The sequence below is a fragment of the Anolis carolinensis genome, chromosome 6 (assembly GCF_035594765.1).
Source record: "Anolis carolinensis isolate JA03-04 chromosome 6, rAnoCar3.1.pri, whole genome shotgun sequence".
Lineage (NCBI taxonomy): Eukaryota > Metazoa > Chordata > Lepidosauria > Squamata > Dactyloidae > Anolis > Anolis carolinensis.
This window is the reverse complement of record NC_085846.1, coordinates 90,848,762-90,874,066: the sequence shown is the minus strand read 5'-3', so window position 1 is coordinate 90,874,066 and position 25,305 is coordinate 90,848,762. Positions and strand designations below refer to the sequence as shown.

Below are 25,305 nucleotides of genomic sequence, written 5' to 3'. Positions count from 1 at the left end.
TTACTCCCTAGAAGCACTCCCAGATGACCTCCAAAGAATCCTCCAAGTTGCTCACAAACCATCCAAGGTTCGATCATACATATATATACTTTCTCACTTCTCCACCTTCCTTGGACAACATAACATCTCCCTGGCACCAGCTTTGATACAACACAACCTTACCTTTCTACTCACCTTCTCCAACGAAATGCTCGGCCTTTCGATAAAGGGGTACATTTCAGCAACCGCCTGGCACGTACAACAAGACGGGAGACTCACCTTTTGCCCATCCAATGATAAGCTTTCATCCACGGCTACAAAAACCTCCACCTCTCAACCCGACCTCTAACCCCGGGCTGGAGCCATTTAATACTGTTGTCACGTATATCACAATCTCCATCCTGTAACCACTCGATATCTAGATTGGTGGATAGCGTATAGTCAGATTCCCAATCCCAGAGTTAAAAGAATAACAAGAGTAATACTAAGAGTAGTTAGGAAACTCGGTACGATCATTACAATCACATTATTTAATGTTACAACATTGAATGGTTCTTTTTGCAAAAAAATTCACTGATATTGATGTGTTCTTTCTGCACTTTGCTTTTTATTGTTACTTTCCACAAAACAGTGGAGATCTCAATAAAGCACACACACATCTGGGGAGCCGCAGGTTTCTTAACTCTAAAACAAACAGATTGTTATATATATCTCTGGTTGTGACTGCCTCCAAGTTCACTGTTTACAAGTTTGTTCTCTACAATAAACTATTTTCATTGTACCATATCGCTGGTGTCAGTGTGGCATATTCCCTTTTTCCTGGTACCTTTGCTTGCTAGTCTCCAAATGTGCGATTCACAGAGGCCACGGTGAAGAAGGGCAGGTTACATACCTGTAACTTTATTTCTTCAAGTGAACCGCTGTGAAGTCACACAAATCCTGCGCATTCCTCCCCACTATTATACCAACCTCCTCCTTTCCAACTGCAGCCGCGGTCTGGGAAGCTGTTGGTACGTGGTGTATTTATGCCTCCAGAGGAGTGGGCAGGGTTATCGCCAAAACTCAAAAGCTAGAGCTTGAAAAACTTTTCCATTGGAGCCTGTGAAACACAGTAAACTCACATGTGTGACTGAACAGAGGTTCACTCAAAGAAGCAGAGGTATGTAACCTGTCCATTCTACATACAGTAGAGTCTCACTTATCCAACATTCGCTTATCCAATGTTCTGGATTATCCAACACAGTCTACCTTTTAGTAGTCAATGTTTTTGTTGTCAATGTTTTCAGTATAATGTGATATTTTGGTGTTAAATTCGTAAATACAGTAATTACAACATAACATTATTGCATATTGAACTACTTTTTCTGTCAAATTTGTTGTATAACATGATGTTTTGGTGTTTAATTTGTAAAATCATAACCTAATTTGATGTTTAATAAGCTTTTCCTTAATCCCTCCTTATTATCCAACATATTCGCTTATCCAATGTTCAGCCAGCCCGTTTATGTTGGATAGGTGAGACTCTACTGTATTTTGAAGATTTTGTAACATAGATATTCTATATTTGAATAGCTATGTTAACTAAGAACATACATATTCTAACACTTGTACATATTTATCAGTTAATAAGTTTACTTGTGTTTTCTTCAAGGAAATGTTAGTGTGAGATGGCAAAAAAGTCAGTACATATTGCTTTATTTAACTGAGAGTGATGGTAAGACAATCAGGACACTGTAGAAAGCTACATTTCGGCATTGAAATGTAACATTGAAATTTTAAAATGCAGTTAAAGTGATTGGAATTTTACTGATGCCAGATGTGGTGAGAAATATTTTAATTGCCTTGTGCCCCTTGTAAGGAGAAATGTAGGATAGAATACATGTAAAGCCCCAGTATTAATCTGGTTATTATAGCTGCAAACATTAACAATGCTAGTGTAGTAATGAAATAAATAGCCATATAAAATTGATACTCTTTTTTTCAAAAATATTGCTGGAGGTTTGCTTTTCTGCCATACCAAATGGCAGTCTGATCCAAAACCACACGAGGAGGAACTATGGCGACTTCATTAGGGTTCCTCAGTTTTAAGTGGTTTGCTGGATTGTTGCCAGAGCTTTCACAATGAAATAAGACATTCCCACCTCAAAAGACACAACCAGATCTAATGCTTTTCTCTTTATCTCAAGAACTAATACTATTGGATAAGTCCAAACTGACTGATTGAGAATAAATCCTGTGTTACTAATATTCTTAATTGCAAAGAGTTAGTAAAACTCTTAATTGCAGGAGTGAAAAATACTGAAAAGACGTTTGCCTTTGGATTTGTGATAATTGTTCCTAAATCTTTTAAAGTATTTTGAAGAAGTCTTTCATGTACATTAACAATTACTTTACTGTTCCATATGCTTGCACTATCCCAATGCCTGATCTTTTTATAGCCTGGTCATGCACGTTGTATTACTGGCTATTGGTTTTGTTGAATATTGTTGGTTTTGTTGAGTATTGTTTTGATTGAGTTTCAACACTGCTGGTTTATATTCTTATGTTTTATTTAATTGTGCTTTTATCTGGATTGTTATATTTTACCATGCTCTTATTTTGATTGTGTTTTAATGGATTGTTTTGTATTTATGTCTTCTGGGCACTTTGTCCCATATGTAAGCCACCCTGAGTTCCTTCGGGGAGATGGTGGCGGGGTATAAGAATAAGGGTATTATTATTATTAAATAGTTATTTCCTGTTGAACAAAGGCTGTTATCAGTACATGACTTGTTTATCTTCAGCTATACTATGCCATTTTATATTTCATTTCAATTACTAGGCTGTACAATGTAATTTTACATAGATCTTTGCTGAATGAGGAACACTATGTTTTATTTGATCTGTTCAGTTAAATGCAATGAAAGTCTCATTTTATGTCCGTAGACTGTAATGAACTCTTAGGATTTACATCTCATGTCATGAGAGCATACCTTTTTACAGGCTTACTTACTCTGTTATTAAGCATACAGTGCAAGGAAAAATTGTAGCTGGCTGTCTTATGTTTTGTTTTAATTCATACAAGGCAGAACTGATTATAAAATTTCCCATAAATTTGTCATTTAAGAAAATCATAATTAAATTTTAAATTAACTTGTTGTGTCCTGTGCTGGGAGGTAAGTAGGAAATAAATAATAAATAATAAACATACTTTATTGTAAGTATGTTTAAGCCAAAGTACAAGATTGAGAAAGCATGTATTTTAAATATTTGTATTTTTATTTGTAATTTCTGTGCCTCACACATATGGGTCTTGTGCTTGTACAGAGCTTCATATGGTCCTATACTGCTGAGTAGCTTTTGTCGGGAACCCTAGCCCTTTTGGGTGCATCTATACCTGGAACCTCAAGCTCCTTCTCTTTCTGCCCCTTGCATTGCTCAAATCACATCTCTTTGGATAGCTTCTGCTGTAGTAGTGTCTTTCTTTCTTTGTTCTCCTGTGGCTTCACTTTGCATTTTTTTTCTCTCTGTGTGTGTATGTGTGTGTTATTTTGTGTTTCTCCTTCTCCCATTAACCCATGATCCCAAGCAGCCCCCCCCCCCTTGAATTTCTGTGTGGACACGAAGGCTCTTTTCAAGAATCGTGTTTCCTACTAGATACAACAAATTTGTAGAACACAATTTCTCTTGTAGGTTCTTTTGGGCCATTGCTATAACCCTTGGACAGGAATAATGCTAGTATTCTCCATCAGCCTAGGTCTTCATCCCAACAACAGCACCAGACAATACAAAGGATACTGTAAGAAGTTGGGAGTTGTCATGATGCAGCTCTTCACCATCCTGCCTAAAGAATGATTCCTGGCAGACTCTTAATTTGAGTCTTTTTGAATCACTAGAATCAGAAAAACTCTATGATGGCCACAATAAAAACAAGTAATTTGGAGAAGGGTGTCCCTATGAAGAGTGCAGAATTCTTGCTGTGGATTAAAAACCTCCTGCAAGTGCCATGGTTTTATAAGATTATGCAGTAAACAAAGCAAAATCAAAAATAATCTTGAAATACATATTTATCTTAACAGAAAGAAAAGCTATTTTTATATATCCATTGATTCCATTTAAATGTTTTGAAGGAAACATCTGAAGTGGAATTGCTGCATTCTTTATTTTCAGATTTTCTAAAAATGCCCTTGTGGATTGAAAGCCCTGGATATAAATGAAAGAGAAAATATTATTTTGCATTGCAAGAACAATATCTGGAGGACTCTAGGATTAGTAGATGCTTCTTAATCTTTCTTTCAGGAATGTGAACCACTTTTCTTTTGTACACGCTAACATTTTCAGAACTTCTTTGGGAAGAAGATATTGTTTCATCCATTGTAGACTTTCTCTTCAGTTGGTAGACTCGTATTTTTATACATTGCTATTTCTGAGTCTTCCCATAATGGTCCATATTTTCATAGCCTGATACCAGCAACTGTGCCACCCAGAATTTAATCTGTGTTCATGTGTTTTAAAGGCATTTTCAGTTTTAATAGCTTTTAGGTGAATTAGGATGTGAAATGGTTTATGAATTTTTGCTTGTATTGGAGTGAGGCTATTATATTTTTCTGTACCTGTATTATAGAAACCCATTTTGAAAAATCTTGGGCAGCCATTTTGAAAAATCATATAGAAAAATCATATCAAATTTTTGGACACTAGTATGAAAAAATCATAAATATTGACAAAACAAATTAGCTAAGGAAGAACAAAAGTAATATATGCTAAAGCAGCCCCATACAATACTGTTTCCTAACCTTTAGGGCAAGATATCAGGGAATTGTTTTTGAACTGAGTAATATGTTTTTTCCTTTCATGATGTTTGCAGAAGGGAAGTAATCATTTAAAACTGTTACTTTTTGTGTCTTCTTTAATTACAAATGTCTTAGTTTTGTTTTCCTTTCATATTGTTATAGTTTTTTCTTTTAAAAAAACCCAGTTGTTTAGTACGACAAATCTCAGCATGAGGGCTAACTGTCAAAGTGCATCCAGCCCCAACATTTGTTTAAGGATATAGCTGCACATTCGAGTGACTGGAATTTTCAAGCCGTCTGTTGAACTAAATGAGTTGAAGAACAGCATGGCATTGTGTCATTTGCCTTCTTTTGTAGGAAGTTGACTTCCCTCCCTCTCACAAGGTCATGTCTGCCTAGAAAGAAATTAGCACAGGTCAGAGTGCTCTCCAGGTCTCAGACTTCACTGCAGGAGACCAAATTGTAACTGTGCATTTTAATAATGTTGCTTTTGTTTGCAGCCCTTGGATATTCCTGATGGTCGGAGAGCACCGTTACCTGCTCACTATCGTAGCAGCAGCACACGCAGCATTGATACGCAAACACCTTCTGTCCAGGAGCGCAGCAGCAGCTGCAGTAGTCATTCCCCTTGCATCTCTCCCTTTTGTCCTCCTGAGTCTCAGGATGGGAGTCCTTGCTCCACAGAAGACATGCTGTATGACCGTGACAAAGGTGAGGGCCAATTTTAATTGCTAATCATGGCTGGCTTCTACTCAGCGGTGCCCTCATTGTGCTTAAATCAGTTTTTTTTTCTGTTGATGTGAATGAAAACCACTCATAATTGTTTTTGCTTGTTTATATATGTTTTCCCTCGTTTGTGCAGTTTCACAAACATCTTCCATAAATGTCAGAAAAAAACCACAGCAAACAAGTCTTTTATTTATTTTCATGAAGTTAAAGAAAAGTGTTGCTGAGGTGTTCTGTATAAAATAGTATGTAAATTGTTGGTCAAAGAAGTGAATCCAAGTTGTGGTTGTGTTTTTAAGTAATGAAACTTTAATTTTGTCCTCCCATTATTGTTCATTTGGCAGCATTAAACTAGAAAGATAATACAATTCTTCCAATTCAGTGCATACAATATTATGGCATGGGAAAGACTTTAGTGATGAATTAATCACTGGCCAAGTTTTGCTATCTGTCATTTTAAGAATGCAATCCTTTCTATGTCTACTAAGAAGTAAGCCCTGTTGAATTCAGTTGGAGGTGCTCCCAGTCAAGTGAGTATAGATTGCAATCTGTTTGCAAGAGTTAAAGTCGAGATGTTCATAGTTTTGGGACGAAGTCAGTGCTTTTATGCCTTTGCAGTGCTACACAAGCATGGATGTTGATAGTGAGCATTGAATTGAGCACGCTTAAAATTTTGTTTTTCCTTTCCCTTTTGTAGTGATTATGTTTTTTTTTAACCTTGATGACTACAAACATATATAGTGCTTGACTAGTGATTTAAGTAGATCCAATTATTGATCCATCTCTAGTTGGAGCTGCAGTTGGCTTTAAGAGTACATATTAATTTGCTCCATGAAGCATATCAGGTATTTGTGTAGACACTGACCTACAAAAATCTGAAACATGGTTAATTAGAACATGCCTTGTGACCAATTTTTGTGTGTGTGAAATTGATGACTGTTGTAGGATTTCATTTATCTGTATGTTTATATTTAAAAGCAAATCAAAGACATACTTGATCAAGAGGAACATTCGACACTAACAACATCATTCAGAGTTGGTATACAAATGGAAGAACAGACAGTTTGTGGCAGGGGAATAATTATTTTTTCTTGTCTTCTTTCATATACCATTCCTTCACAAAAATAAAGCTTTATGTTTTGCTTGCCTTTTAATTTTAAAGCATGTTTAGTCATTTCTTCTTTCCATTTTATACTATTTTTTTCTGTTTTTGTTTCTTTTCTATAAATGGTCACTTTCTACACTCTGCTGTTATTTCATTCACATGCTCATAAACTTGGCATTCCTGTCCTTCAATTTCTTTTCTTTCTATTTTCAGCCCCACCTGACCTGTTTTCATCCCCTTTCTCTCTATTTAGGTATGCATTCACTATGTATGGAGGCTTCCTTAAGTCCATGTGTCATTTTACTGCTTCATCTGTAATTGTTCCGTTTTCTTTATGTTCAGTTGGATGCATTCAGACTTTTTTCTTTTATCGGATAAGATATTCTTGCAGTACAACCACCCCCTCCCTCCCAAGGAACATCCTATCTTGGTTGTATTATGACTATGTGTTTCATGTTAAAATGTAGATTAAGAAGATCTAGTATTTTGATATGTAAATAAGCATAAAATGCTATGGTATATTGTGTCGAATGAAAGGTACAACAGTATTTATGTCCTCTTTCCATATCATAGCAGGGTAATATACACATAAAATCAATTTATGCGGATTAAAACATTTTTAATTATTTAAACAGATTAAAAAGATATTGAATAGTTTGGCAAAATAAAACATGTTGAACATGCTGAAAAGGTTGCATCAGGTCTTCTCCATGGTCAGGGCATTCTACAACTGAGGTGTCCCAATCGAGAACATTGTCTCCCATTTTGTATTTACAACTACCAAAATCCCTTTAAGACAATGGTTCCCAACCTTTTTTTGACCAGGGACTACTTTGACCAGGGACCACCCTCTAACATTAGTGCCGGAAGGGTTACGAATCAATTTTTGATCAACTTTAGATTTGATTCGGTTATTTGGAGTGCTGATTCAGAAAATTGCATTGGATAGGCCACATCAGCTCTAGTTTCTGATATAGACATATGCAATCTAATAGTCACCATCTGCTCACCCACAGAAAATCATATTTAATAATTTAGAATCATAGAATCATAGAATAGTAGAGTTGGAAGAGACCACATGGGCCATCTAGTCCAACCCCCTGCTAAGAAGCAGGAAAAATCGCATTCAAAGCACCCCCGACAGATGGCCATCCAGCCTCTGCTTAAAAGCCTCCAAGGAAGGAGCCTCCACCACGGCCCCGGGGAGAGAGTTCCACTGTCGAACAGCTCTCACAGTGAGGAAGTTCTTCCTGATGTTCAGGTGGAGTCTCCTTTCCTGTATTTTGAAGCCATTGTTCCGTGTCCTAGTCTGCAGGGCAGCAGAAAACAAGCTTGCTCCCTCTTCCCTATGACTTCCCTTCACATATTTGTACATGGCTATCATGTCTCCTCTCAGCCTTCTCTTCTGCAGGCTAAACATGCCCAGCTCTTTAAGCCGCTCCTCATAGGGCTTGTTCTCCAGACCCTTAATCATTTTAGTCGCCCTCCTCTGGACGCTTTCCAGCTTGTCAACATCTCCCTTCAACTGTGGTGCCCAAAATTGGACACAGTATTCCAGGTGTGGTCTGACCAAGGCAGAATAGAGGGGGAGCATAACTTCCCTGGATCTAGACACTATTCCCCTATTGATGCAGGCCAGAATCCCATTGGCTTTTTTAGCAGCCGCATCACATTGTTGGCTCATGTTTAACTTGTTGTCCACGAGGACTCCAAGGTTTTTTTCGCACACACTGCTGTCAAGCCAGGCGTCCCCCATTCTGTATCTTTGATTTCCATTTTTTCTGCCGAAGTGAAGTATCTTGCATTTGTCCCTGTTGAACTTCATTTTGTTAGTTTTGGCCCATCTCTCTAGTCTGTCAAGATCGTTTTGAATTCTGCTCCTGTCTTCTGGAGTGTTAGCTATCCCTCCCAGTTTTGTGTCGTCTGCAAACTTGATGATCGTGCCTTCTAACCCTTCGTCTAAGTCGTTAATAAAGATGTTGAACAGAACCGGGCCCAGGACGGAGCCCTGCGGCACTCCACTTGTCACTTCTTTCCATGATGAAAACGACGCATTGGTGAGCACATTGGTGAGCTGATGTTGTCTAACTAATGCAATTTTCTGAATCAGCACCCCAAATAACTCCAGGAACAGGTCCTGCACCATTTTTCCCCGCATGTCTCATGGACCTTACTTTAGGTCTTGAGACCTACCAGTGGGCTACAGCCCACAGGTTGGGAATCACTGCTTTAAAACCAATGTTAAATGCTGTGTACATGATACCTGGACCAGCAGTTTGACTGCTGGGATTTGTACTAGTTGAAGCTTCCAAATCATCACCAGGGTCTCCACATAGAACACATTATAGTAGTTTTTTTTAATTTTTCCATCTTTATTAATTGAAATAATCACTTTGCAAAACAAGTAGGTTCTACAAACCAGTATGTACAATATAGTAGTTTAATATGCAAGTTAGTAATGTGTGAACTCCACACTGTGTATGTTATCTTTATCTAAGAAGGGCTGTAGCAGTTCAGATGGAAGCTGCCCCAAACACTCAGCAACTCCATCCAGGATAGACTGTATATCCAATTGCTGGATCCAGGAATCGCCAGTAAGCAGAATCTTCTTATCGTCAAGATTCAGTTTCACTTCACTGCCTCTCAAATCCGTTGTCTACAGTATCCAGGCAATGGCTCATCATCTGCAACACTCCCAACTGATGCCCAGGAAAAATAGAGCTGAGTGACATCAGCATACATCTGATAACCCCATCCATGCAGGATATGATGGAATTCTTACATGCATTTTGGGGGGGGGGGGGGGGGGAGATGGAATCCTTTGGCACTTCACACATCGATAGCTATGGAGCTGAACAGGAATTTTCCAATACCACTGTCTCAAACCAGCCTTGTTTTTGGGAACAGAACCACTGTTAACAGATTGCTTCTTACTCCTGTCTCTCAGACTTGGTCTAATAAAATACCTTCTTTATTGGTATCAAAAGCTGCCAAAAGATCTAGGAAGATCAGTAGGATAGTATTCCTCGTGTCTTTCCTCCAGCACTAAAACCAAACCAAAATGAGTCCAGATAACGAGATTCTTCTTCAGTCACCACATTCTGAAGCATCTCATTCAGACAGAGGGTATTAGCAATAAGAGGGTAGCTCTTGTAGAGCAATGGTTCTCAACCTGTGGGTCCCCAGGTGTTTTGGCCTACAATTCCCAAAAATCCCAACCAGTTTATCAGCTGTTAGGATTTCAGGGAGTTGAAGGCCAAAACATCTGGAGACCCATAGGTTGAGAACTGTTGTAGAGCTTTGGTTCAGAGGAGACCCTCTTTAGGAAAAAGAATATGCCATAACCTCTTTCAAAGTAGCAGGTACTTTCCTTGAGAACTATTCCCTTTTAGTCCCCTTTGGGGAGATAAATCCCAAAGCGGATTATAAATAATAACAATAACAACAACAACAACCCCAATCTACTTGACAGCAGAATGGGGGGGGGGGCAATCTTATATAAGGTCAAACAAACCAATTCAAGCATCTTGCTGACATTGTAAGATTACAGTAACTAAAATGGATCCAACCCTCGAACCCCCAAAATGTGCTTTCTAAGCTTTAATTTTCTCTTATTTTCATAGCTTTTAACCTGTTCTCTACAGTCAGAATGCTGTCTTTTTGAAATAAAGATAATAAGTATATCCATTTTACTACCGTGATTATTCTGCATGGTCTCTGAGCTTGAATCACATATAACTTCTCCTTCTGTGCACTTCCAATTGGATCCTGTTGCAAAATTCTAACGTGAGAATTGGCACATTTTACTCCCTCCTGGCAATTTTTGCCTTGTGCATCTGCCTTACAGGAGGCCCAGAGTTCTGTATAAATTGATTAACTGCCACAGTTGTCATTTTTCTGGTTATTTGAAAATACATTTTTTTGATTAGCCACTCTGATGTAGTTACAGCCTTAAAGCCTGTGCAAGGTCACTTCTGTTTTTTCAAGCAGTTGCCTGCTAGGAACTGTCTTTGAAGCAAGTGACAATTTGATAGGCAATGCATCTGTTCACTAATCTGGTGGCCACTGAAAAAGTAGATTTGCCAAAACAACTGTGTAGTGTGTTTAATTCAGCACCAAGTAATTGAAAATTTTCTAGATAAAATACTATTTTTATGCATGCTCAGATGCATGTTATTTTATTTTATTGTATCTTGACCTAAAAATCCTGTTGAAAATTATATTTTCCCACTAACTTATAAACAGCTAATATTGTATTTTCTTTTCAAAGTGAAACTTTGCTGGTACCCGGTTAAATAAATAAAACATGCTATCTCAGTGAAGATGAATACTGAATGTTCTATTTCTTCAGAAGGTTGGCAATAACTTAATTTCTTTATTTTTAGCTGTTGACTTTCTTGGGTTTTAGTCACTGGCTCCAGTTTAATAATAGGTTTGTAGAGATGTTGTTTTGTAGACCTTTCCTGTCTGTTGTATCAAACCAACAAGGGTTCTTTTATTGTTGAATACTGTTTTCAACTGCCAAGTAGATATTGCCATTTCAGACAGGAGTATGTATTTATACCATGTATACGGAGTAGGCTGTTTTCTGGAAACATCTTGAAATAATATACAGAGTGATTTACTGTCCATGGAATGACTATGAATTGTGCATTGAGCTACCTATTTCCCTTTGGAGAACCTTTGCTTTCTAGAAAAGTATTTTTCATTCTATTTTGATTGGGGAAATGGGAAGAAGAGAGAAGTCAAACTAAAAAAAAAACCCTCAGGGAGACATTAGTGGTGATTACAGTCTGATCATATCCTACCCTATCTTCAGATTTATCTTATGCAGTTTTTCTGTACTTTGGGTAATTGTCTAAAGAAATAAACGATTTACAATTCTTACTCTTCCCACTTCTCCATTCTAGAATAGATAGTTCTGTACTTTTGTTCTGGATCCAAAATTCACAGGATCAGTCTCTGTTCAAGCCGTCTGCTGTCTTTGCTTTAGGGTTCTTCCATGAAGGTTCAGCCTAAGAGTTGATTAATGTCATGTACTAGTTGTTTTGGAAAGAGACGTGCTCAATTTGAATGTCTTTTGTAAAAGCGGCATTTAAAATGATAGCAAAAGGTTATGTGGTGTTGTTCCCTGCCGTAGGTTTTATTTTCTTCATCTAAATTTCTATTGTACTTTTCAGTAGTAAATCAGCTTTAAGCTGAGTCTGGCTGTGTCTCTGAATAAAAAATGGAAGTTAATAATTGATCAAGCGTGGGGAGAACTAACCTGCTGGCCAGACACAGACCTGCTTTACATTTCTAAAGCATCTTTTCTTTTCGGTCTGAGGCTGTTCTTTGACCACAGGCTCCACTGCTGCTCCTAGGATCAGATCAGCTGTTTACTTTACATTTCTATAAAGAATGGCTTAAATAGGTTGAAATTTTCAAAAGAAAATGAACAGAAAGTCTGCAAAAGGAACCCATGGTCTTCTTTGGGATGGGAGAGTGATCTTGCACAGCAGGAGGTGGAAAAAATGTTAATGGCACCTGTTGTGTGTGTGGGGAAGGGGAGGTTAGCAAGGGCCCAGCCTGCAGTGTGATTAGAAGCAGTTTTATTGCATTAAAAGTGCCAGCTCCATGGGGTGCTAGTGATTAGAATTCAGTTTGGTGACCCTCTATGCTATTTACAGCCTGCTGCTTCACTTTTGAGACCTTGCTTTACAAAGAAAGATACTTGTTTTTGGCCTTTATTTTTTGAACTGCGAAACAGAAGTCCACTTCTGATAAGTACATTTACTGCACATTTGCTCCAATATGAAAAATTATAGGACTGGCTCTTTTAAAAATAAATGAAGTTCTTTAAAAGGGATTTAGGGGGCATATGGCACTGTATATACATAGTAGCAATGCTGGGAAAACTTGTTGTTTGAAGTTAAAGAACTGCACAATAATAGAAATGTTTCCGTAGATAGTCACAGTAGCTATACTGTGTAAATGGGAGTAGATATCATTGAAATAATTTATTAGATTAAATAAAGAAGTTAATACTGGCAAATCCCTGAGGTAGCCAAATCTTTCATTTTTGCTATATTTGTGTGAGGTTTTATTTTCTCATCAGAATGTGGTTACTTAATGAGTTGGAATAGGAGGACATTTTGTAAGTGATAAAAAGGGGAAATTATAGCTGTTTTTTTAAACACTAAAAAAGAACGTGAACTACTTCTTGGTCTCTGTGAATCACAGTTGGGTTTGACTGTGCCTGAGCAGACTCAACGGAAACCTTTCTATAGATCTTTGGTTCAAATTTTGGTGGTAACTTGATATCGAGGTTTTCAGTTTTCTGAACAACCCCATGATCTTTCTCCATTATCTCAAATACCACAGAAACTCCAGGAAATGGTGCATTTTCATATGACTTAAACAAACAAGAATGAGCAAACACCAGTCATCACTCTAAATTGCTGAAGAATAATTGCAGTGGAGTAACACACTCAATTTCAGTAGCATTGAAATAAAGCATTAGGAAATAAAAAGCTAAAATTTTTTTTTTTGGCGGTAACCCCACCCACTCCTCTCAGAGCATCAAAGGGCACCCTAGCCAGTGGCTACCCAGTTCCTTTTTGTCCACTGCTGCAGCAGCTCTTCAGGAATTCCATACTATCTTCCGTACTTCCCATGCCATCTTTTCTGCATGTCGACCATGCACTTCAAGAAGTGCTCACAATGCATCGCCAAGATGTCTGACACGGATGGGCTTGCCAAACGTATCCAATGCTTTGGGGAGGCTCACTTCATTAGCACCTGCCAACACTGCCAGGCCTTTACGACCCAAGCGAGGAAGAACAGAGAAGTGAAACTTAGTTCCCTTCTCTACAAGCAGTCCCTCGTACCTTTGGCAGCACCGTCCGTTGCCTCTTCAAAGGCATCAAAGTCTTCTAAGTTTACTAGACAAAGACCATCTGCTTCTAAATAATCTGCTCCTTCGGTGGTCGCATCAATGTATCGGCTCCTTCAGTGGTTGCTCCATAGCTTTGGTATGCTCAACCGTATCAATATCAGCCACTCCGCGCTTCTTATATTCAATGAGGATTGTGTTTAAGAGAGCCCATGGAGAAACTAGAAGGGCTACAGGTGAAGCTACACCAACTCTTAGTCTGCTGGCAATTCTTCCAACTTCAGGGAAGGTCCTTAAATTGGAGCTCAGAAAAAAGGCAGCCACGAAAAAGAGGAGGATCCAGGACCCAGCGTCCTCCTCTTTTTTGAGGACGGAGTCAAACGACTACTTCTCATCAGCCAAATCATCACACCACTCTACACTGCCACTCCCATCACCAGACCCTCCCCCAGAGCCACTGTCTGAAGGAGAGGTCCAAGACTCGCCACTGTACTCTCTGCATACAGTACTCCGAGTCCTAATTATTCAGGCCACCCCACTTCCTGCAAGACAGCAGCTTTTCCCCCAACAGCATGGGACTCCTCTACAGGAGGACAGAGGCCCACCAGACTGCGAGGCTAGCTAAAGCAGTCCAGACTTCTGCTGCCGAACAGCAAAGACCGGCCCAGCAGGCCATCCTGAGACATCAGCACCAGCCCCTTCTCCGCCACAGCCACCTCAACAACCACAGATGGAAGATGACCTACAGTTGTCTGACTTGGAAGTCTCTGGCTCCATTCTTTCCCTCTGTCTCGAGCTCTTCCCCAAGGCCAACATAGCAATCATCAGTTCTCCTTCACTGACCAACAACATTTCAGCATTCTTGGACCAGATGGTGAGAATGGCAGAAGTGTTCAATTTCTCCTACCTCAACGACCATCTCAGTTGACAACAGGACACATTATATTGTTCCATGCTGTTGTACTTTCACCTTTTCTTCAGGTTCATCCTTATGTTCTGCCTAGTAAATGTGACATGTGTCTTTTGCACTACATCTGCGTAGGTTTGTCATTCCTGCCAAACTTAACTTAATAGCTTGCTAGTCTCCAATTATGTGATTCACGAGACCATAAAGAAGGAGGATTTGTTGCTTACCTGTAACTGTTTTTTTTAGTAGTCCTCTATGAATTCACACAAACATGCTATCATGTTCCTCCCCCTTTCTACCTGCAGCTGCCGCCTAGGAACTGGGGAGATTCTGGCCAGGGTACCCCTTTATACCCTCGGAGAAGTCGGCAGGGTTACTGCCAAAATATGAGCTAAAGATCTATAGAAAAGTTTCTGTTGAGCCTGCGCAGGCACAGTCAAACCCAATTGTGTGAATTCACAGAAGAACACTAGGAGAAATACAGTTCCAGATAAGCAACCTCTCCTTATTCTTTCTATTACTATGGAGGATCGGAGAAAGTTACAATCTTCTACATCTTCAGTGTAATAGTATATAAATACATAGAATTTTCTCCGTGACTATTTATATGATCACCTATTCTAGGATGAAAAAGAGATAACCTGGGAGTTCTACATCTGGTAGGATCATTTATTTTTATCTACTGTGTTTCTTCAATTCTAAGACACAATATTTCCCTATATAAACATCTTTCAAATTTAGATGCATCTTAGGATCGCGGATGCATCTTACATATTTTTGTTGTTGGTGATGGAACTGAAATTAGGGTCCATCTTACAACTGATGGTATCTTAGAATTGAAGAAGTACAGTAATTAATTTTTACCTCTGCTTATTCATCCCTAAAATGTGTAAACATGCCTGAACTTCTGGAGAATTCAGATGTTATTACCACAGACATCAAATAGTGGGAATACTACTTTTTGATATTACAAGGTTTTTAATTTTGATGTCATATTTTGAAATACATATGGAAGATAATTATCTAGAAGACAACACTCCAGTTCTCTTCTCATGTACTGAATATTTTTCAGTAAGTCATTCTTAGAGGTATGCTTGGTGAAAAGCATACTAGCTCTCTCTCTTGGTGTACTATATATTCGAAGGTGAAAGAAGGGTTACCAAAAACAATGTAGTGGAGTGTTATCCTTGAAAAGCAAATAGAATTAATTTACATAGCGTATTGAAGCATTGGCATTATACAGGTACTTTTTTTTCTTTTTAGGCTTCTTTCTGTATATGACACTATCATTAACAAAATTTCAAAATGATTTTGTATTTCAGAAGCTACTTATGACATTTTCTAGTTACAGGATTTATGCATTGACAAGGCACAGATGAACGCTATATTATCATTAACCACCTGCCTTTTTCATATAGTATACCTATAGTATACCTATTGACCTGATCATTTATATTTCTGAAATGCATAATGAAGAACTTATTTGTTTCCAGGATTATAGCTTTGCTTTATTCAGTTTGTAGCATTGGGATAAAAAATACCTTCCGATTATGCACTAGTACACAGAAGATTGTGGCTTTACTAAAGCCTTTATTCAGAAGAAATGTGCTATACCAGAGTGCTAGAAGCAGCCTACAGTGAAAGAAGTTCAATAATTTGAAATAAACAGGCACTAGTGTTAAAGTTGTGAAAAAGCCACCATGTTTGGAAATCAGATTTAATTAAAAAGCACTCTCAATCCCTAGTAATACAACTGCTTTAAATTTTCAGACAGTGGGAGTAGCTCACCGTTGCCCAAGTATGCCTCCTCTCCTAAACCCAACAACAGCTACATGTTCAAACGAGAGCCCCCAGAGGGATGTGAGCGAGTGAAGGTCTTTGAGGAAATGTCGTAAGTAATGCTTTTTATATCAGCTGGGATCTGCAAACACAGGAAACCTTTTCACTGGACCTTTTTCAACTGCAGATGAATAAAGTACTCCAGCTGATGAGACAGAAGCAAAGCACTCTTGCCGGTTTTGCACAGAGAAGGAGTTGAAGTGTTTCTGTAACAGAGAATGGAACATTTTTATTCTTAACCATGTGATCCATATTTATAAAAATATAACCAAGGGGGAAATGCTAGCTGAGCCATGGTTTCTTTAATATTCTAACAAACATACTGTAACCTGCATCAATCTTCCTTTGAAAGGATAATAATTTAGCTCTTTAGTTCTTAAGGTTTGACAGCAGCAACTATGGCTAGAGTTCTTTCAGTGAAACTTGATAGTTTCCTTGAGATACGGCTACGTGTGTGTATGTGTCTGCCTATATGTATCTAAGAGAGACTGAGATGGCTAATAAATATAGAATAAATGCAATAGAGCCCCTGTTCTCCCTTTTCTTTATACATTTATCAGGAGCTAGAAATAAGGCAATTTGTTGGAGTAGGAAGGCAAGTTCTTGTTGCATAGGCAAGTAGCTGAAGCCCCAATATGTTATTTTAGCCCCAGTAAAGATGGTTTCTGGACTTATAGCAGAAGAATCTGCTTAGAAAATGAAGAAGTATTGCTGGTTTATTACAAAGAGAGTTAAGGGAAGAAGGATGGCTGTTTCATAGGATGCAGCTGTTTCATGTATTTAGTGCTGGGAGTTTTCTGTTGATAAAATGCACATGGCTGGATTTACAACCTTGATAGTGTATTAAAATCATTGCTAAAACCTGTAGATACTCTTATTGCTCTCTAGTTGGGATTTTTTCTATACTTATTATTTATTGCTGTGAATCAGTCAGCTGACTACCAATATGGAAGATGTTTGCCCATTCGTCAGATAATTCCATTCCGTGTCACTCATATTTTAGCAACATACAAAACCTACATTATACCACATCCAACCGTGTTCAGCTGTTTAACTTTAATTTCTTTTGCACCCATTTTGTTATAGGACTCGTCAGCCTGTCTCAGCCCCTCTCTTTTCATGTCCTGACAAAAACAAGGTTAATTTCATCCCAACCGGATCAGCTTTCTGTCCTGTAAAACTTCTGGGTCCTTTACTACCTGCTTCTGACCTAATGCTTAAGAGCTCTCCAAATTCTGGTCAAAGCACCGCTTTAAGTACTCTGACTGTTGAGCAGCTTTCCTCTCGGGTCTCTTTCTCCTCTCTGTCGGATGACACCAGCGCAGTGGACACTTCGGAGGTCTTAGTCCAACAGCCATCCCAGCAGCCACCACAGCTTTTACAAGACCTGCAGTCTGAAGACCATCCCCTTCCTCAAAATTACGTAATAATTTAGATCATGGCAGAGTGTCGGTTTGAAACTCAATTGCATGAGTGGCAATTTTTCCAGAAAACAAAACAAAGCTACTTATCAGCTTCTTTCTCTTTTTCAGTGCTGTTCATGGCAGGGACAGAATGCTCTTACTCAGCATTCGTGTGTTGCGCATCTTCGGGTGGGAGGAACAGAATGTTTGCAGGATCTGTGTATCATTAAGCATTTTAAGTGGAGACTATGCATTTCATAGAATGTTTGGCCAGATTAGTACTGTGTCCTGTTTCAAATTCTACAGTATAAATAAGCTCTATATCAAACAAAGGTTGCCTGTCTAAATAGAAAATGTCTTGCTGTGTTGTGTTCTATGGAAAATATTGTACGTCAGGATTATGTTTACAATTTATCCAGGTATTTATGTTTTGAACTTCTGTAATACATACAATGCAAAAAAGAAAAATATATGGCCACACCAGTTGCACAGTGCCCACCCTATGGCCTAGCTTCAGGTACTTCTCTCGAAGTCTAAACTCAGGTAACTTGGAATGTATATCACGTTGGGATATAAAATATTTTACAGCTAAAAAGCTAAAGAGGGTACATCACTCTTCTGCCTTTCATTATTTTATGCATTCATATTTCCTCATTACATTCCACTTTCTTGGGAAAAGTGCATTCAGATCTAGAGGAATAACTTACCCTTGACATGGGTAAAAACATGAGGAGAACCAGCAAATTGTGATGTCTGTCATTGCATTGCATTACATTACATTGCATTGTCCTGTGGTTACAACTGTTGCATTTACTGTCATTTTAGCGTGTAGACTCGCATCTAAATGTTTCAGGTTTGCACAGTTAATGACTGTTAAGCTGTTTGTGAATACAGTACTAGATTGTACATAAACATTCCATGGCGTGTGAGAGAGAGAAACAGTCCAAGACAAGAATGTTTTCATTTTAATTACAGGAAAAGATAAATAATCGGGTTTCAATTGGGGTGCAGGATTTTTCCCCTCATGTTTGCGTTGGCAAGTTAAAGACATGAAATGCTACTGTTACCATTTTAAGAATTCAACTTTTAGTTTCTCTTTTGAGAAAATGTTTGTTAATAATGTGCTGGTTGCAAAAAAAAAGGCAGTTTTGGGAGGACGTGGATAGCTAAATTTATTTTATGTGTACAGTGGGTATTTTGCACCTGTGTTTAAAAAGAAATCTCTTAAGAAATTTGTAAGATTTTGTAAAATAACAACAACAGGAAAACAGAAAAAGCAATAGTTATGTTATCAAAGCCTTTGCTAGTACTGTCTGGTTTAGACTATTGACAGTGAGATTTCTCACCCTTTGAAAGCAGGTGGACAGTGCTGGAGCCTGTGCGTTGTCTTCGCAGATGCTGCATAGCCTCGGAGCAACAAGCAGCATTTCCTACTGCCCTGGAACTGTGACAGCACTGCTTTTGGAGATAATAATCTGCAATACAAAGAGGAGCCCAAAGGCAAGAGGCACTCAATATTCTTGGATCTTTGCTTTCAGTTCTGTGGGAGTAGCTTTATGCAAGTCTAGAAAACTTGCTTCCTCTGTTTAGGAACTGAAAAGATTAAGGCTGCAGCTGCTACTGCTGCTGCATTTATACTCACTCCACTACTTTCCAATGAAGAATGGAGGGGGGGAGCAAGAAAAGGCCTCAATCAAGAGTACCTAAGAAAAGAAATATGGAAATTATATAGCATGTGTGTGTTGTTGCAAGATAAAGCCCAGTTTCCTTCCTATCATCACCAAAGAATTTGGTAATATCTTGTTAGGAAGTATAGACTTAACAGCTTCTGTACAGTTGTTGTATGACTGTAGGAGCATGCTGAGAGTGGGAGATTAAATCTGTTCCATTTACACACACTAATTTTGTTTTTAAAAAAACCAGTCCAGTAACAGGCGTCTTAACCTTGCTAATCTCAGGCCTCGGTGAAAGCACTATATAGTTTATATCTTAAAGCATAAGGGAAAAGTGTTTCATTCTTGTGATCAAATGTGTGTTCCTTTAAGGTTCTACAGTAAAGTTGAATATAAGAGTAAAGTTCCTTTTTAATGCTTGTTTTAAAATAGAATTACGTAGTCTTGGTTTGCAATGCTTCAGTTTATGGAAAGCTCCATCAGCTGCCCTTTAGATCAAGAATGAACTTTGGTGTACAACATTGGCAGTGATATAATTTGTTCTGTTTTCCCACGAAAAACTGCATATTAATTGTCAACATGCATTTGTTATTAGTGTTTTCGAAGGTTCTGAATCAAATGTGTTAAAGCTAATGCTTTGCTATGTAAATTTCCCAGCAGTTGTTGATCTCTAATATATCGTACATACAGCTGTAGAAGGTTGTCAAATCTTGTTTCAGGAGTTTTGTACATAGATGTACTGCTATTTCTAGCCACTGTGCTAAACAGTATTCAGATTACCACACAATATTGCTTTACATGAGGAAATGTGTGGCTTTTGTTTTGTATTTTTTCAGTATAGATATTCTTGTGTCTTATTTAAATAAAATTATTAGGAAAAAAACTCCACACATCCCCTACAACCTGTAATATATATAGTGTTTTGTTTATTTGAATGCTGTGAGGCACTTATTCTAAACGTTCTGAGAGAATGTGGTCTATAGCAGAAATAGAGGAAAGGTGGCCTTCAGGGTTGTTTTTGTGATTCCAGGCCACATTTTGGGCTGCAGAATCAAGACTGTTAAGGCATCTAGAGATAGGGTCCCATCATCAGTGCTCAGATATGAAGTTGCAGCAGTACGTCCTAAAACATTATCTAAGACAACATTTCTAAAAAGACAAAATTAAAGATAAAAGGAGAGGAAAAGAGTGTGTTGGTTCAATCTTCTCAGAAGAAAGGAAATTTGATGGACATAAGTGTGATTGCACCTTCTGGATGCCATCATGAATTGGAAAGTTTGAGTCAGGAGGAAAACCTGGATTAAGGAGAGTTGCCAGCCACTCAGACAAGGCAATGGTTTCAAGCTTTTCAGTTTATATGAACACAGTGCTATTACAAACTCCATTCTGGCTATTTATCGTCTGGCTAAACTAAGCACTGCTTCTTGCTTTTGATGCCTCCCCAATAGGCCCACAGACTTAGTAAAATAGACTCAAGCAGACAAGATGACTGGGTTTCTTCTCACTCCCTCTTTGCCCCACAGAATGGGCTGCATTGAATCAAAGACAAGGCATTGTGCATACAGAGGAAATTCTAAGAAATATAAGAAAATTTATTTTTCCTAAAATTGAAGCTTTAAAAACAGGTCACATCTTATATTCAGTGGCTACTTTGGTGGAATACATCTGCACAAACTGCCTTTGGACAGACTGCCTTGACATCAGTAATGCTACTCCCTCCCCCTTGCACATGCTAACGGAGCCTTCTCAGAAATTCAGTTCAAGAGGTATGGAGCCAAAAGCTCCTAACCCCTGGCTCAGACTGAAAAGAGCACTGACGTTATGGATGTAGCTGCTCTTTTCACCTAATTAGCAGGACTTGGACATGTTTTATGGAGATAATAAGGAGTGTACCCATATAGTCCTAAAATGGCCTGTCTAGCAGGCCTGTGGTGGGACTCCCATATTTTTACCAAATTTCTGTCAGTATGACTGTCAATAAAAGACAAAAAAAGACATAAAATAGGGAAGGCTCCGTGCTTTCAATGCTAAAATGTCTGCACGCAATAGAGATGCTTATCCAGCAACATTAATCACAGTGTCAGATTCAGCAAAAATCGATTTCACCCATGCATTACTATCACCACTGAGGGAAAAAGCTTTGATCCAGAACATAGCAGCTGGACTTTAGTTTAGCACATGTCCATCGGCGCTAGTAACACTACGTCAATTCTATTGGCTGCCTGTCTGTTTGTTTCTACTCCACTGAAAGAGCCGTCCGGACCATCTAATCATGAAATAGGGTAAAACATAATATGCTTAATACAAGCATGCCTAAACTCTGGAGATGGGGGCAGAGAGCCTTGCTTTCTGTACTATCACTTTTGACCGTTCGACCAGTCAGATGTTGGTGGTAATTGAACCACAAATACTAGAAGACCTCTCTCAGGCTTACAGCCTGACATCTTTTTAACATAATCTGAGAATCTCTTTTCCCCTTCTGGCTCAGCAATATTGTTTTGTATTACTGCTTCTTGAGGGCAAACCACTTTAACATATGATAAATCAATATTTCCTTTTGTTCCATATTTTTATGTTATAAAACACATGGGTAGAAATCAAAAATTGAAACTTCAAGCTGACATCACTTGCTGGCTTTTGTAAGTTGTCTAGAAACATTGCCAACAGAACAATGTCCAAAGACAATAGTTAAAGGGGGGAAATAACTGAGACAACCCAAACGTGCTCAAACGCAGAACCACTTGCTGAACCCATTAGGAATTTCTGACAAGGATCCAGAGATGCTATTTTCAAGTCAGACCAGATAGCACTACAGAGAAAAAGGAACCGCTAAGAGGAATGAAATATTTCCTTTACAAGAAGCCAACCACCCTCCGTTTGGAAGGACAGAAATTCAACTACACTCTGCAAAACAAAACAAAAACCAACAGCACTCAGTAAGAGGGGGAGAATAGAGACACCAGCCAAAATGTGGCATCAGCCTCCTGGCAGGCACTTTTAACATGCCTCTTTGTTATTAAAGAAGTAGCAGCCACTCTTCTAACTATGCATCAGCCTTGAGGTACAGGCAGTTTGTTCAATAAACAGGTTCATAGAAGAATTGTTGCATTCTTGTGTTGGCACAGAGAAGCAATCTGCTACGATTGGGTCTTCCAAGTGCCAACTAGACAAGTCAGGAACTTGTGTTCTTTCATTATGACTATTAAGTGCAAAGTTCCACTAAGATCTTGGAGATGGAGCAACACTCCTTAGTTCAGTGTGGCTAATCTTAAGGAGAAATCGTAGCTCTGAAGACCCAGTGGTATAACTGTTTGAGTTTGACTAGGACTCTGGAAAACAATATTAAACTGGTATCGTACCCCCTGTTTCAGAGGTGAAATGGAGGATCAGAAGGAACTAATGGCACACAGCTGAGATTCGAACATGATTTTGAGGACTTGCCTTTTAGTTCCTTAGTCCTTTGCACATGCATCATTCAGATAAAGAACTTGTTCCTTTTTAAAGGTGCTCTCAGTCTCCATGAGTTGACCGCTTTAAATTGGCCAATCCTTATATTAAAAGGGGAGAATCGCTTTCAAACGGGAAACCAAATTCAGTTTCTGAGAAGGTCAGGGAGGGCACATTCTGGGGGTGAGGGGGAACAAAGGGGACAGGACACTGTCATTTTCCATGGCTACTAAAGGCCCGTCTTTGCTACTATTATTGAAGAAGAAAAAGCTTGAACATCACATCAAGGGAAAACATCAAGCACACAAGTAATTCAGGAAATATATTCTCATGCCAGAGGAAATGCTTTTGTTTAAAGAGAAAAGGGAGAGGAACAGTGACTTCAGCTCTATTGAACTCCAGTTGTGTAGTTGGAGCTGGAATCCATAATTAGAAAGGCCCCACTCCTGGGAAGCACCTCTATACTGCAACCCAAAATTCACACATTTTGTCAGATCTATGGATCTCCAGCATTTTCAGGGTTAGAGAAGCTGCTATGGAGAAAAGAGGCAAGAAAACCTGTTTTTGCCAGATCCAATTGGATAGAGCGACTGGAAATATAAAGAGCATTCTATGTATGGTTCCCTCATAGATTAGTATTTGGCATTAGCAAAACTTAACTGCATTGAAGAAATAAAATAAATTGCCTGTAACGTTTAGTTGGAAAGAAGGACACATGAAGGTACAGCAAAGCTGTATTTCAAAAGTAATGTGATGAGTAAGAATAAAATTGCTCTGCAGGGGTAACAAGCAATGTTTCCAGTGACTTTCAAATGTTTTTGGATGCATTCTAGGCAGTCATATTTCAAGGCTTTTGCCTTGAAATACAAATTGCTACAATTTTGATTTCACTTAATCTCTAAAACAAGTGGTGCGTATGAGGGAGAAGAGGACAGAGAAAGTAACAGAAAAAGAAAAAAGTAATATAATCATTAAACAACTTTTTCAACACCATAATGGACTACTTTATGAAGGTCCTCAACAGGAGGTTGCAGATACTGTGAAAAACCATTTTGCCATAATCCATTGAGAGAGATTACATCATTTCCAACCGTTAAGTAGGAGACACTGACCTAATTAGGTACCTTGAAACAGCTGCCATACATAGTTCCCTCTGACAACCTTGTTGTTTTCAGCCTTCCCACTTGGTGACTTCCATCTCTGTTTTCCTGACCCTGGAGTAGCTACAGTTTAAGGACCTCATTCCATGAATTTTGGGCTCCGTTTCCATGTGCTTCGGAAACGGAGTCCCAGAGAGGCCATCACATGATGTAGGGTAAGTAGTCCATTTCCACAGCACATGGAAATAGAGCCCAAAATACCCGACTCCAAACAGGTGAAAGCTGGAGAAAGATGGACCTCAACGGGGAAAAAATGTGAGATGGCTGGCCATCCCAGAAGACAGCCTCAGCAGGAGCCCATGGCATATGATTTGCTCTCCACCCCCCCCCCCCCCCCCCCAGTTCATGGGATGAGGTCCTAAGATTCTGCTAACTGCTTGCTGGCTTTGTTTATGTGGATTATCGCTGACTTGCCCAATGAATCCTGGACCAGCTGATTAGCTACCTTCTTGCTTCTCCTTTCATCCTGCTAAATATTTTGTACCTGACCTGGACTGAATGAATACCTGACAGCTCTTGTATTCTAGCCACCTGATTCTTGAGATACTTGCTGACTGGCATATAGAACAAGGGGCCATTTTTAGGACCTTCCAAGGACATTACCTCCTCTGAAAACCCCAAAGTGACCAGGAGGAGATAATTATTTTGGGGGGGGGGGGAAATCAGCTGTTGACTATTTCTGCATTTGGTACCAAAGTCTCTGTCAAATAAGTTATGTCCAAGAAAATGTCTAATTTGTTGATGAAGGTATATCTTATAATTCTTATTAAAAGCTTTTTCTAATTTGTTGGACCAAGGTATTTTTTTCAAGGTATTGTAAAACACAAAGACTATTTAAGAAGTATTTCCAAAGTTGTGAACATGTATCAAGACAACATATATGTTATAAGAATCATGAGATGGAACCCATTAAAACTTTAGGAGACGATTGAACACAGGATCCATGTACCTATCGGTATGAAACTGGTATCATCCTAGGAGATAATGCAGCCTTAAAGTTTTGCAGATGGTTTATTTGCTGATTGCTAGACCCTTGCTTATTTAGGCATTAAATGAATTAAAAGATATTTCATCTTCCACAAATTTTTAAACCACTTACAGTCCTACAAAAACGTGATTATTTTATCTTTGCAGAATTAAGTAGGTTTTCATAAACATTTGTGAAAAATACTGTTTAGTATTTTCCTGTAGCTTCTCAGTCTTATAGATGTGAAGATCCACAAAGCTGCTGTTCTTAGCTGGGGACCATACTAGCTGTTATTTTCAGATTTTAATATACTTCCATCTAAGAACAACTAAGCATTTACAACAGTTTCATCTCTTATCCCCAAGCTAGATGCAGCCTTTGGTGGCATTTTTACCTTAAAATATCCTATTTCAGATCACAAAGTAACCTAGAGTGAGGTAGACACAATCCAAA

The 25,305-nt window shown here is 38.7% G+C and overlaps 1 protein-coding gene across 2 annotated transcripts in view; it reads left to right on the top strand.

Moving 5' to 3' along the window:
• Window positions 1-24,677, top strand: part of glcci1 (glucocorticoid induced 1) — a 54,067-nt gene extending 29,390 nt beyond the window's left edge. The window contains exons 6-8 of one of the 2 annotated variants that reach the window (XM_062984525.1): window positions 5,252-5,462; window positions 16,134-16,254; window positions 17,289-24,677. In XM_062984525.1, coding sequence (XP_062840595.1) covers window positions 5,252-5,462; window positions 16,134-16,254; window positions 17,289-17,637 — 681 coding nt within the window. In that variant the 3' untranslated portion in view covers window positions 17,638-24,677. The remainder of the gene's footprint in view (window positions 1-5,251; window positions 5,463-16,133; window positions 16,255-17,288) is intronic. The other variant, XM_062984526.1, reaches the window with a different exon arrangement.
• The last annotated feature ends 628 nt before the right edge of the window (window positions 24,678-25,305 follow it).